The following is a 13,038-nucleotide window of genomic DNA, read 5'->3' on the forward strand; positions in this document are numbered from 1 at the left end:
ACACACACGCTTACAGACACATTTTAAAGCATGTGTCTTCATAAACACCCCAACACATACTTGCATGCAACTGTTTGTCGCCAGGCCAACTTTAAAAACCCTCTGCAGTCTCTCTCTCTCTCTCTCTGTTGCTTTCTCCCACATGCGGAGGAATACACACACACACACACACAGAGTATCCTCGTTTCTCCCAATCTAATCTCAGTTTGGTGAGGTGGATGTCCAAGTCAGTCTGTTTCCTGCCATGTAAATGAGTGTTCTCTCGGCCACAAGTCATTTGCTAGGCAAAGAAACTGGCTGCTTTTAACCACCCCCAGAGTAAACCATGGTCATGCGCTATTTAGCCCTCTACAAACCCACAAAGACAGACACACAGACTCACAGTAAAAGACAGACTGACAACTAGTAAGACATAATCAACATAATCATAGTGTCTGTTGCCTTGTGGGCTGAACCTCAATACTTTTTTGGTACAGACAGAAATGTGCTCATAGCATCCAGTATCTAAAACTGTACCAAATCTGGCCTTGAACTTCATTCAGACTTGTGTACAACTGTCTGTATTTAGACATTAAACCCATATTGTAATTTATGGTCACTCACAGTGTGGGCAGTGCAACAAGCTGTACACACTTTTTGACATATTTTTTACTTACAAACGTATTACGGCAAACGTGCAAGCAAACATTTGCCTATCCAGCAGACACAGAGTAACATTAGCATTAGTTTGGACTCATGTTTCTGGTCACCTGCCGAATAGTTGTCTATTATTCATTCTTCTTTTACCTCTGTTTTGGTCTCCAGCAACTTCTAAAAGAAACATTTCTCTCTTTAGCTGCTAAATGCTATGCTACATCAACTAGTTGCTAGCTTTGTTTTTGGACAGGCAGCATACAGTCAGAATTTTTTTTTTTTTAATTGAAGACTGCAACTTGAAGTAATGCTTCTGAGAGTGGTGAGTGTGAGCAAAAATAATAAATCTGTGCACTATAAAACCAAAACATTTAGCTTAAAGATGCCGAAATGCTCTGTAATTCTTTGTGGCTTCATTACTTACGACATTTTTCACATTAAACAGTCATTAGATCCATTTTTAATGTGTAGTGATTATAACTGCTTTAAACATTTAAGATATTTTTGTTACATGAAAAACAACAAAAACTTTATATTCTTTGAGACTACAATTTTCCTATTGTATCAATACTTGTATCAAAAAATTTAAATATCACCCAGCGCTATTCTTAAGCTCCAAAACTATCCCTCATTAACCAATGAACCAGCTTCAACCTACAAAGCTCTGATGCATTTTGCTCCACCACTCCCCCTCCATCTTCAATCTCTCCAGTCCACTTTGAAGACTATAAAAACAGCACAGTAAAGACATTTCAGTTTCCTTTTAAAATTACTCACTGGTACCCTTATTGGCTATCCATCACAGTCGTCAATATATCTGTGTCAAGTCTCTGACAGGTACAGAGTGAGATATACTTTGTGCTCTCCCATTATAATGCATCACAGGGAGAAAGAGGAGGAGGAGGCAGGGGGTGTTGGCGTTTTGCTTTCATAATGAAATGGCATTAGAGTGGGGTGATCAGATGTGATGTGATATTCACTCTGACAGATTACTAATCTACAACTCCATATAAAAGCCCATCAAAAGACGGTCGGTGCAGCTTCTACAGCCCCATATAGCAGGGATAAATCAGAGCGGATGTGAGTGTTTGTGTCAGTGGGTATTCAAAGTTATCATAACTTACTCCCTTTGTGCCCAGTATCCAAAACAACTCTAATTGCACCAAGGGAACAAAGGCCAAAATGCAGCGTGAAATGACAGGGAAAGAGAAAGAGAAACGAAGAAGAGGAAGAAGAGAGGCGGGAGGAAATTAACAGTGGGGCAGACAGATAGAAGGAGTGTGAAAAAGCCGGGAAGGGACAGAAAGAAAGGGGCAGTCCTGTGGCTCATTAACCTGGGGGTGTTGAAAGAAAAGAGGGAGAGAAGGCAACACTCACTTTCAAATGAGCAGAGTCATAATGCAGACAATGACCCACCAGGAGGGAGGGAGAGTGAGTGAGAAAAAAACAGGGAGGGAATGAAATACAGAAAATAAGAAGGAACTGCGCAACAGATATAAAGAATGTGGAGTAAAAGCAAATCTACAGACCTGGAGAAGTGAAAATAATACGCAAGGCGACAGATTCTCTCTGCAAAAGCACAAAAACACACACAATACTTCTGAGGTCCTGTTGACCAACCTTAAGGCTCTAACCCGAACCCTGAGGTGCAGTTATTTAGGTCAGTGGGGTCTCAGTAGAGGTTTTTTTTTTTCTCCCTTTTTCTTTTTTTTTTTTTTTTTTTTTTACTAATGAGCCAGTAGGAGATGAGCAGGGATCAGTGGCACCCCCAGCCATTCGTAAGAGCCTTAGTCAGGCTTTGGACGAAGCTGTTAGCTGAGAGATGAAGTGCCTGTGGCTGGAGCTTGGACCCGCAGGCTCTGGAAACGTGGATAGCGTGCCATACAGGGGGATCATCTGCGGCCATCACCGCCTTTTCTCCTGGTCTTTATCTGTTTGCATCTGTCACCAGCAACCAGCCAACCTGTGCGTCCACGTGTGCTCGTCTTTTGCCCGAATTTGGTTCTCGTCTGTTTGTTTCCAATTCACTTCATCTTCCTCTGCTGAGGAAAGTTAATTTCAATCCTAAAATGCTCGGTGAGATGTGTTCTCAGAGCAGAGTGATTATGCCACAGCTGATAAAAGCACAGCAGTGATGATAATGACCGTGATTTTTATGATTACAGCAAAGAAAGGCAATCAAAAAGCAGTGTCTGGGTAATCAAACAGCTGCTTTGCACACTTGTCACAGGCTTTCATTTGCTTTGTTCATGTCGGCGTGTCTGCCGGGGGAAGATTTTCACCAGCACTTGGATGACCCAGGCTGTACTCCCACACCAGGACTAGTTTCCTCCAAACAGGCCTTACCCATTTACCATCACTATCAACAAACTAACAGGCTGAACAATGACAACTGTAAACAATGCATACAAACCTCCACACCAGGGAAAATTTCATCTAAACCTCCCCCAAGCATAGAGAAAAGAGAATGTAAATTTTAAGTACATTACATACTTAATTTACATAAATCCCTTTTTATTACAGCTGAAATGATAAATCGATTAACTTAGTGAATTGACAGAAGATTAGGCAGCAACTATTTTGATAATTGATTAACAGTTTCAGACATTCTTGAAGCAAAAATGTCAAACATTCAATAGTTTCAGATGCTAAATAATGAGAATTATCTGCTTTTCTCCCTGTTTTACATCATTGCAAACTGAGTATCTTTTGGTTTGAACTACTGGTCGGATAAAAGATGCAATTTTAAGACGTCATCCTGGGCTTAATGAAAGCTTATTAAGAATGAATTACTATTTTCTGACATTTTATAGACTTTGTGATTAATCAAGAAAATAATCATCAGATTAATCGATGATAAAAAAAAATATATATTGTTAGTTAGTCGCAGCCCTACACAGCAGTAACACACAGTGCAAGAACCAGAAAAGACTGCAGGACTAAAACTGGTAATTAATGGCAAGTGTTTTAATTCGAAGACTGATGCCGAAGATAACCATAGTCTTAAATGTTCATGTGGGATAAGTGCATTCCTCTAAAAGGAACAATGATGTAAATTGTAATGACTGAACGAGCAGATCCTCTAAAAGCAGAAATCAATTTATTTTCCTGAAGGAAATACTGATGATGCTGAAGTACAGCAGCTGAGTTGTGTCCTGCAGTACTTAACATGATTTACATGATTTGTGTTATCCTTTCTCCATCACACTCAATTTCCCTCCAGAGAAACTGATTCTCAAACTCCAACTCTCTTATGTGATGAAAATTTCTAGGTGTTTACACTGATATGTATTCATTCGGAGTAAATGTTCAAAGTTCTCAGAAGAATTAAGATCAAGTGGATGATAATAAGCAGTGCATTGTAATGTGGTGCAAATACAAAATATCTGATAACAACACACAAAGACAATGTCCCACAAATCAAGGATCGCTAACTCGATGTCACTCATTAACGCTGAACCTTTCACACACAGTAACAGCTCAGTTTACACCTGTGTGACACTTGGTCATTTTGAGAGTGCACGCATCATTCTCTGTAGAGTCATTTTCCAATGAGAAAGCACTTACTCTGTGTCAGAGTGGTAGGTGAAACACTCTGGGAGGTAGAGGTCGACTAAATCCATGTGCACTCTGCCACCATACTCCGCAGAAGAGAAAAATGATCTGTCCAGGGGCGTCCGCTTCTGTCTGCCTTCTCTTTATTTTTTTCTCCTTCTCTTCTACAGCTTCTTATAAACTGTGTCTCTCACTACACTGTTTTGTCACTTTCCCTTTTTATTCTGCCTCCAAACTTTGTCTCCATCTACTGCCCTCTTGTCTGCTGTATCACTCTCTCGGCTGCTCTCATTGTCCCTCTGTCTGTCTTCTCTTCACCCACACTTCTCACCAACAGCCCCAGGCCGGCTGGCTGCCTTTGAAGTCCTGACTGTTGTGACTAGCTGTGTGTGACAAGGGTCTCCAAGCAAAGCCGGCCCTCATGATTACCCAGCCACACCATTTGAATGGCCTTCCCCCCCAGAAGGCTGAGCCGAGAACTGATTGGCTGTTGTCTGAGCCAATGAGAGCCGGCCTCTCACTGGAGCAGGTGGCAGTGACAAGAGAGGATGTGGGTATTTAACTGGTTTTAGTTTCTAGCACGGGAAAGTAGAAGGTGAATTTTCACTGATTAGCAGCACGTTTGGTTGTTGTCATACTTGGTATAAAAGGACACAGAAAACATTACCTCCCTCTAAATGTAATGGGGATAATTTAAAAAGTATCTAATCTACCACCCTAAAACAACTGTAGTGCACATTTCCAATCTCTTCATCAATTTAAGTTACAATTTTGTGTGTTTGTACTGTTTTTGTGAAGAAAGTAACATACAAGTGAAGTGGTATAATTTGTTTTTGAGGGTAAAATAAATTAAATAAAAACAACCAGAAGTTGTTTTAAGTAAAACCCCTCGGATCCAACACTTAGTGGATTAATAGATTAGTTGATACACAGAAAATTAAACTATTTTAAAAATCAATTAAAGTCTTCTGTAGAGGAGCAGAGTCCTTTTTATGTCACTGTAAATTGAATATCTTTAGGTTTGGGGATATTGGTTGGACATAAGGCATCACCTTGAGCAGTTGTGTTTTCTGGCATTTTAAAGACGAAACAATTGAAGCAAAGTTTTATGACACAAGGGGTGAAACCAGTCGAGTCAAATATTGTCACAAACATAAAGAAATCTGCACATCCACACATGGAAACATATATGCACAGTTTGTAAGTAAGTCTTTACTGACTTCCAGCTTGTACCTGATCTAATCAGCTATGGCAATGTGCCTAATGTGATGCTTTTCGCCTTTCACTGACAGCACACACGTGCACACAAACGAGGTTATCAGGTTCCTTGGGGGTCAGAATAGAGTATTTTCCATCGGTTTACAAGCTCAGATGTGGAATGTGCAGTTCTCTATTGAAGACCAGAAAATCTCAGAGATTTCAAAGGGAAAAACATAACACTGTGGGTTTACTGTATGTTCTTTTAATGCGTTTCTCCACAAATCTGTCAAACAACTTCTTCAATGAACAGTGAAAAAGTTGCTGAAAATGCACCCTGTGTCTCTTCAAATGATCACAGATTGAAACCACACTTTAGTTCAAAAACGTACAGATATCAAAGGGAGTTTGGTACGTGCGAGCCTCAGAATTTCCGCTCTTTTTCTTGTCAGTCTGGGCCTGTCTCTTCCTCTCTCATCGACATAACGTTGTGCACTGAGCTGACCCCCGCCGAACCAATCTCCACAGGAATGAAATCACCTGCACTAATCTGCCGCTCAGATAAAGGCCAGACAGCAGACTGCGTGGAGTGGGCCTTATCACATTATGCACCACATGAAACAGCCGGACCAACAGAAGCACACACTGCATTAAAGCAGCCTTGTACACAGGCGTGCTACATGTGTAAACAAACATGAACATGCAAACAGAAAATAGAACGCACATACAAAAACCCGTAAGAGATAAAGAGTGTGATTTCTAATGGCAGATAATTTTATCTCAACCATAAATTACAAAAAGCCAGACAGAGTGCTGCTATCATTTCAAATCTCCTCAAGTTAATGTATCACATAAAAAGTTATCTACACAGAGAAATTATCTTCTATAAACCATTTAGTAAACTGAATGTTGACGTTAAAGCGGAGTGGCTCTTATCTGTCTGAGGCTTTTAGGTCGCAAGCTGCCATCAATGGATTCATTATTTGCTCAAACAAAGCTGAGGTGTTTTCATAAAGAGGAAAAGTGCAGGTTGAAATTAAACCAGAGATTAATAATTTTATCAATGGTTGACATTTTCCTTGGCACCAGTTGAGTGGTCTTGAGACGCACACCAACAACAGTAAAGCACACTTGAGTCAAGCCAGAGTGGCGTCAAGTGTAGCACTTGAAGGAAAGAACGCTCCTGAGTGGTTTATTTTTTCTGATAATTTCCTCAGTGCTGTGCGCCACTGTACAAAGGCCTTTTGCTTCACTTCACAGTGGCTCTATGTCATAGTTTCATAGTTTGAGGTAATATAAATAAAATCTGGAGTGAAAAGATGTTGCACTTATTGAATTTAATTGGTTGATTGAACGATTGTCATCAAACAAGTCCAGAATAAATGAATTCAGATTAGAGCTGCTGGAAATGATTATTTTCATATATAATTTTTATCTGTGCTATCGGCACAGCCGCATTCGTGGTGCCCAGAGGATGAAGCCTCCTGATTTGGGTGATTCTCTGACTTTTCCTGTAGTGCCACCATGAGGTTCACATTTATGGTTTTGAGCAAAATGTCTCAACAACTACTGGGATTGATCCCAAAGGAAGAATTGTAATGACCTCCTTTAACTTTTCATCTATTGATTAAAAATGTTCCTCATAAGTTCCCAGAATCCAAAGTAACATCTTAGAATGAGAGAATAAAGGACAGCAAAGCAGCCGTTCCTCTGCAAGTAGCGAGAAACTGAGACAGAGATAAGGTCATTTAGAAAAAGTGTCTTCACAACATAGTTTGTCCACCACCAGAGTACGGACAAATTCATTTTTAAACAGAAACATGTCATGCTCAGTACATGCTGTGGTTTCAATTCCTTAAAAAATAAAAATAAAAAACAAAAAAGGGTGGTTATGAAAAATTCCTGTTTCTAATTTGTGTTCATGTAAATGATTCAAATATCAATATCAGTATTAGCCTCAAAATCAACCTCCTGCTGGATGTCAAAAAAATAAATGGGACAAAAAGGCAGTGTGTAGAGTGAAATTTAAAATTTAAGGCTTATGAAAAAATAAAAATGCCAACTTTAAACAATCAAAAAACAACAAAGTAAAGTCAGCGAAGAGGACAACTACATAAACTAAAGCAAAATGACAAGAAACAGAAACAAGCCAAATGCAGCAGATGAAACTGAACAGGGCTGCAGTTAAACATCAAAAATATTTTTACACTGCTCAGGCTGAACTGAAGACAGGAGTTCAATATCACACAGCACCCAGCTGCCAGCTATTGACCCAACACCAGATGCATTGAGTTTGCTCTGAAGAAAAAAGAAAAAGTACGGGTGAAGCAGCAGGCACTATTACACGTGTGTGTGTGTGTGTGTGTGTGTGTGTGTGTACCCCTCTTCTCCTCATCCCCTAAACTCACAGCCACCAAATCTCAGCCCTCCGGGGACAGCTGTCAGATTGACTTCCAAAACTGGACAGTCACTCTGCAATTCAAACCCCCACCACACACACACATACACACATTAGCATCAGCGCTCAGATCTAGTGAGTGTAATGTGCTTAGTTTATGCCTGACTCACAGTCATCCATCAATTACTGAGACAGAGGGAAAGACTATTGACACTGTGTGCAAACACCATTGTCTCGCTGCTCCGACACAGTACCTCTCAGACACTTCAATGGTTTACAAAAGGGGGGAGACAGGGGGAGGAAGAAGGGGAGAAAGACAAAAGGGGGGAGGAAATAAGATGGAGACATGTTAAGACAGATAAAAAAAAAAAAAAACAAGATAGACTATCATGTAAAAATAGGAAAAAAACTTAAATCTGTATGTAAGCTTTACATGTCTTTAAATAGATGGATGGGGAGGAAATGGTTCATAAAATGATGTATTGACTGACAGATGAGCAATGGGAATAGGATCAGTTTCATTCCATTGATCTGTAGAGTACTGTATAGGGATCAGAGGTCACATGCACACACACACGCACACACACATCCGTGCCAGAAACCTTAGAAAGCCTCTGGGAGACGCTTAAAGCAACATAACCATAGAAATGTCACTTAGAGCTACTGGGACCTGCTGCTGCTGCTGCTGCTGCTGCTGCTGCTGCTGCTGCTATCATCAGCAGGTCAATGGTCTTCAAATGATTCTCACTTATCTGGAGATCCTACAGTCCCACTGGGGAAGAAGTGAGTCACTGCTGGGAAACATATACACACAGGAAGGCTTTCAGGCGGGCAGGATTTCATTACAGCTAATTTGGGATGATTTTATGAATATCTGAGACTAAATGCACTGAGAAAAACTCTACAGCGACAGGCTCATACTGCTAGTTTACACACCATAATAACTTGGCTTGAGTGCCCCCTAGTGGAGGATTTTCTTTGACATTCACAGCTGCTTTTCACAATGCCTTGACCACAAGTTTTGATAAGGGCTGATTATTTAAAAACAATGTTAAGGACTGTTAGTGGAGCTCAAATGTGACTTTAATGTGACTGAAAACAGTTTACCCTGAATACGGAGCGTGCTCAGAGTTGAGTGCGTTTCATTGTTCCCCCGTCCTGTCATCATCTCTGGCAGGTGCCCATCTGGAAGGTCTTAGGTGCGATTATGTAACCAAGCTTCTCCTAACAACATAATGTGGATTACCACAGTGTACGCCCTTCATATTCTCAACCAGCAGTACTGGATTAACAGGTCAGTTTTGGGTTAGCCATTAGCCTTGACCCACCTCTGTTTCTCTGTGTGTCATGAATGGGAGGGGTCCTACCACCACCCAACGTGTTCTCTTGTCCATATTCTTCATATATGTCTGTTTCTCGATGTTTTACTGCTGTTATTCATATCTGCTCTTCATATATTTATTCCCTGTCTGTCCTTCCTGGAAGAGAGAGAAGAGGGAGCTCTCCTCTGTCCCTTTTTATTTTACCTTGAAGTGCAACCATCCATTTTCTCCTGCTTTATGATTCTACTTCAATACATTGCATTAGACAACCAGTGGTTTCAAAATTCAACAGTTTGAAAACTTTTTTTTTTAAAATTAAGACTGCAGAAATTAGTTTTTTCTTCTTTCCTACCGCATTAATCATCTTTTGAATCCTCAGATTTATTTTGTGAAACTTTGGAGGGGACCGACGCTTAGCTTGAGAACCATTGACTAATCTACCAAAGTGTAAACTAAGTAATTAAGATCAGCTCCATCTAGACCAACTACAGCGGTAAAATGCGACTTATTCATGGATGAATCAATATTAACAATCTAACAAAATAATATCTAATAAATATCAGTCACCGCAGCCATTTGTCTGCAGGTTGAGTATTTTTACTCATGATACTCTAAATACATTTAGCTGATAATACTTTTGTTCTTTTACTTGAGTAGGTTTTTGAATGCAGGAATCTCTTGACCTCTATGATTATAGATTGAATTGTATTGACTTGCCTTGAAAAGATATGGTTCATACTCAGACATGCTGTTACACAAGTTAACCTCCCCTTTTAAATATGCACAGATACAAAGACACACACAAACTCACACCTGGCTCTCAGACGTAACTCAGGTGAGCAGCCGCCAGTGTGGGCCCAACACACACTAATTCATGGGAGTCAGCACCACACACACCTACTGCTGATGTCAGGAAGTATTATACACAGTTTCACATGCCTCCATACACACACACACACACACACACACACACGCACACATAGACACACGCACACACATAAACAGCACACAGTCTATCTCATCATATCCCTTTTATCTCCACAGGTGGTAAATTTAGCCCTCTGGCTCACTGTCAGCATGTCTACAATAAACAAATCAACACAGACACACACACAGACTAAAAGAGCTATCCTGTCATGTTGGTTTAAAAAAAAAAAAAAAGAAAAGTCGACCACAGCTTTGTGTATTCACCTTCTGGCTGTCTTTCTATCCACCCGTCCATCTAGGCACCCCTCTAACGTGGCCTAACACATTCTGTCAGCAGCTCCACAGGTGAGCCAGTCTCATCTCACGACACCATCTCACACCACGGAGAGCTAATACCTATACTCATCTCTCTTTCTCTGATTCCTTCACCTCCATCCCTTCTTCTTTCTAATCTTTCACACAATGTCGCCATCTTTTCTCTCTGGTTCTTTTCTTTTTGTCTTCCATGGAAATTCTGCATTATGACTCCCTCCTGTCCTTCCTCATCTGATCATACGGATGCCCCCAGGGGTGCTGCTAGGATTTCTGGGCTTTAAGGCAAGATTTGACAAAAAGCCACCCTCCCTCCCTCCCTCACAAAATGCCCTATGGCTTCCCTCAACCCCACCCCTTCTCCAGGCTTTTTTTTTCTGGGGGGGGGGGGGGGGGGTAACAGTAACCTCACCCTTGGCCAGTTATCCCACTCAGCACAGTCCAATGATTCCTGGCCACGCCGAGGTACACCGGTCAAAATGTAATTTTCTGCAAGATTACACATGATAATGACTCGCTTTGGAGGGTCGCCATAAATGATGACTTCCAATTATAGATGCATAACTATCGATCTGTCAACAGAAGCTGTGATAAAGAAGAGAGAGGAGTGAGGAGGGCAGGGACAGAGCTGTGGAGATGTACAGTAATGTTATGTTTACTGACATCTTACCTTATACCACACACACACACACACACACACACACACACACACACACAGAAACAGTGGACGCTGCTGCTTGCTGAACTGCTAACAAAGTCCTACATATAGGCTTGAAAGCAAGTATTGATGGGAGCCAATAAAAAGCCTGAGAGATGAGTTCACCTGGGAGCAGAGGAGACCTTCACCTGGTCAGGCACACACACACACACACACATATATACACTGTACACACACCTCTGTTTCCGCTCAAACACAACACTGGACTGTTTCTAAGCAGACAGGAACAAAAACACATCGGTCCATTTGCTGCAATTAAAAAGAAACCCCCGCTTCTACTTCTTCTCATTTGCTCATCTTATTGCTTTTGCTCAGTACTCACTGTCAGTTTCATCCACTGGCTGGCTGGTTGGTCCTCCGCTCTACAGCTGCAGTCAGTCAGTCAGTCTCAAGGACAAACGCTCCAGCTCTCCTTGCCTCCGGTCTCTGTAGCTCAGCGATGCAGCAGCAAGCGCACACACACACACACACTCACTCCCAACACACACAAATACATAAACACACACACACACACCCCCTCTCTTTCCCTCTTTCTCTCCCCTCAGCGTCTCACTCTGATCCAGTGCTGAGTTTACCTACCTACCTGCCTAGCTTGCTCGCAGGGGAGTCCTGAGAGAGTGTGTCAGACAGAAAAGTGTGTCTAAGAGAAGGGGTGGTGGTGGTGGTGGTGGGGAGGGGGGATGGGGGGTGGTGGAGGACACAGCCAGCGTTCCCTTATATGCAGAGGGAGGTGGAGAGTAGAAGGAGGATAGAGGACATACAGCGCTCCTGTATTCCTATAGATACAGAGGAGGGTTTTCTATTGCAGCCTTGCAAAGGATGGGAGAGAGAGGGAGAGAAAAGAAGGAGGGAGGGAGACAGAGAAAGAGAGAGAGAGAGAGAGAGAGAGAGCATCATATTTCAGCGATGTTGAGTCAGCATGTGAATGTGATGCATGTGTTGACGGAGTTGGAAATGTTTAGAGGACATGTTCTTATGAGCAGTTATGGCTTAAAGCTCTCTGTAAAGGAGCTGTCAGGGAGTGTGTGTGTGTGTGTGTGTGCTGTCTCAGGAACACCAAGACTAGAAAGTTCTCCTGGTTTGTGTTTAATTAATGATCATGACTGGAAGCTGAAAGTGAAACTGGCTTCATTCACTCTGGACATAAAATGTATTACAACAAGTTCATTTAACAGTCGACTGTTTCACTATAAGAGACAACTGAACGAAAAATAAGAATCTGACAGGAAAGTAATTTCAGTTTTCTTTTCATTTAACTGGTAGACACCAGACATGGGAAAAAATTAGAGCCTGATAAACATATTGCATGGTCGACATGTCTGACTGATTTTAGCATATTACAAATATCCTTTAATTCAGTATTGGTGTAAATATCTGCCAATAACAAACAAGATATTGCACTACAGAAAGATATGTTTAAGGTTCTTGGTTTCTCAAACTGGCAGGTTTATTTCTCAGCTTGAAATTTATATCCTGTAAATATTGAGGTCAAGAATAATAAGCAAATTTAAGGGCTCAGTATCAAAATTCTTTATGGTAACATTGTGGATTTAATTCTCAAATACTGACAGGGAACAATAAAGCCAGTTCTCCATAAAACATTTTTTAAAAATAGTAAAAAGAAAAAACTTTTTTGTTTTCTTGTTACAGACCTGGTGGAGCTGTATTTCCATCTTTATCACAAAGAAAACTGTCCTTCAAATTCAAGTCAAGTCAATCCTGCAGTCTTCCTCACAGGCTGCATACAGCCCGAATAACCTCCTCTAAAGGTAGGACAACCTGTATGTAACCTGAGAGGTAACACCCAGGGCAACAAATCCACCAACAACTCACTGCTGCTCTTTAGGCTACAGACTTTTTTTCATGGCAGACATTTTTACACATCACAGTGGGAAAGCACAGGTGTATTCAATTACATTAACGATTCCACTTACAGATGCTGGTAATGTGCTGCTGCCTCACTGAAATAGTTTACT

General features: G+C 41.2%; 1 protein-coding gene across 3 annotated transcripts in view; it reads right to left on the bottom strand.

Annotated features, from left to right (window-relative positions):
- The window catches only part of LOC130187866 (estrogen-related receptor gamma-like), a 31,569-nt gene extending 18,566 nt beyond the window's left edge, over nt 1-13,003 (bottom strand). The window contains exons 1-2 of one of the 3 annotated variants that reach the window (XM_056405795.1): nt 12,715-13,003; nt 11,385-11,871 (exon numbers count right to left, since the gene is read on the bottom strand). Coding sequence is in view for 1 of the 3 variants with exons in the window: in XM_056405794.1 (XP_056261769.1) it covers nt 4,201-4,256 (56 nt within the window). In the remaining 2 variants the exon portion in view is untranslated. Of the gene's footprint in view, nt 1-4,200; nt 4,616-11,384; nt 11,872-12,714 lie in introns of those variants that run through there. The other 2 variants (XM_056405796.1, XM_056405794.1) reach the window with 2 other exon arrangements.
- Between the last annotated feature and the right edge of the window lie 35 nt (nt 13,004-13,038).

The sequence above is a fragment of the Seriola aureovittata genome, chromosome 19, assembly GCF_021018895.1.
Source record: "Seriola aureovittata isolate HTS-2021-v1 ecotype China chromosome 19, ASM2101889v1, whole genome shotgun sequence".
In the NCBI taxonomy this organism is placed as follows: Eukaryota; Metazoa; Chordata; class Actinopteri; order Carangiformes; family Carangidae; genus Seriola; species Seriola aureovittata.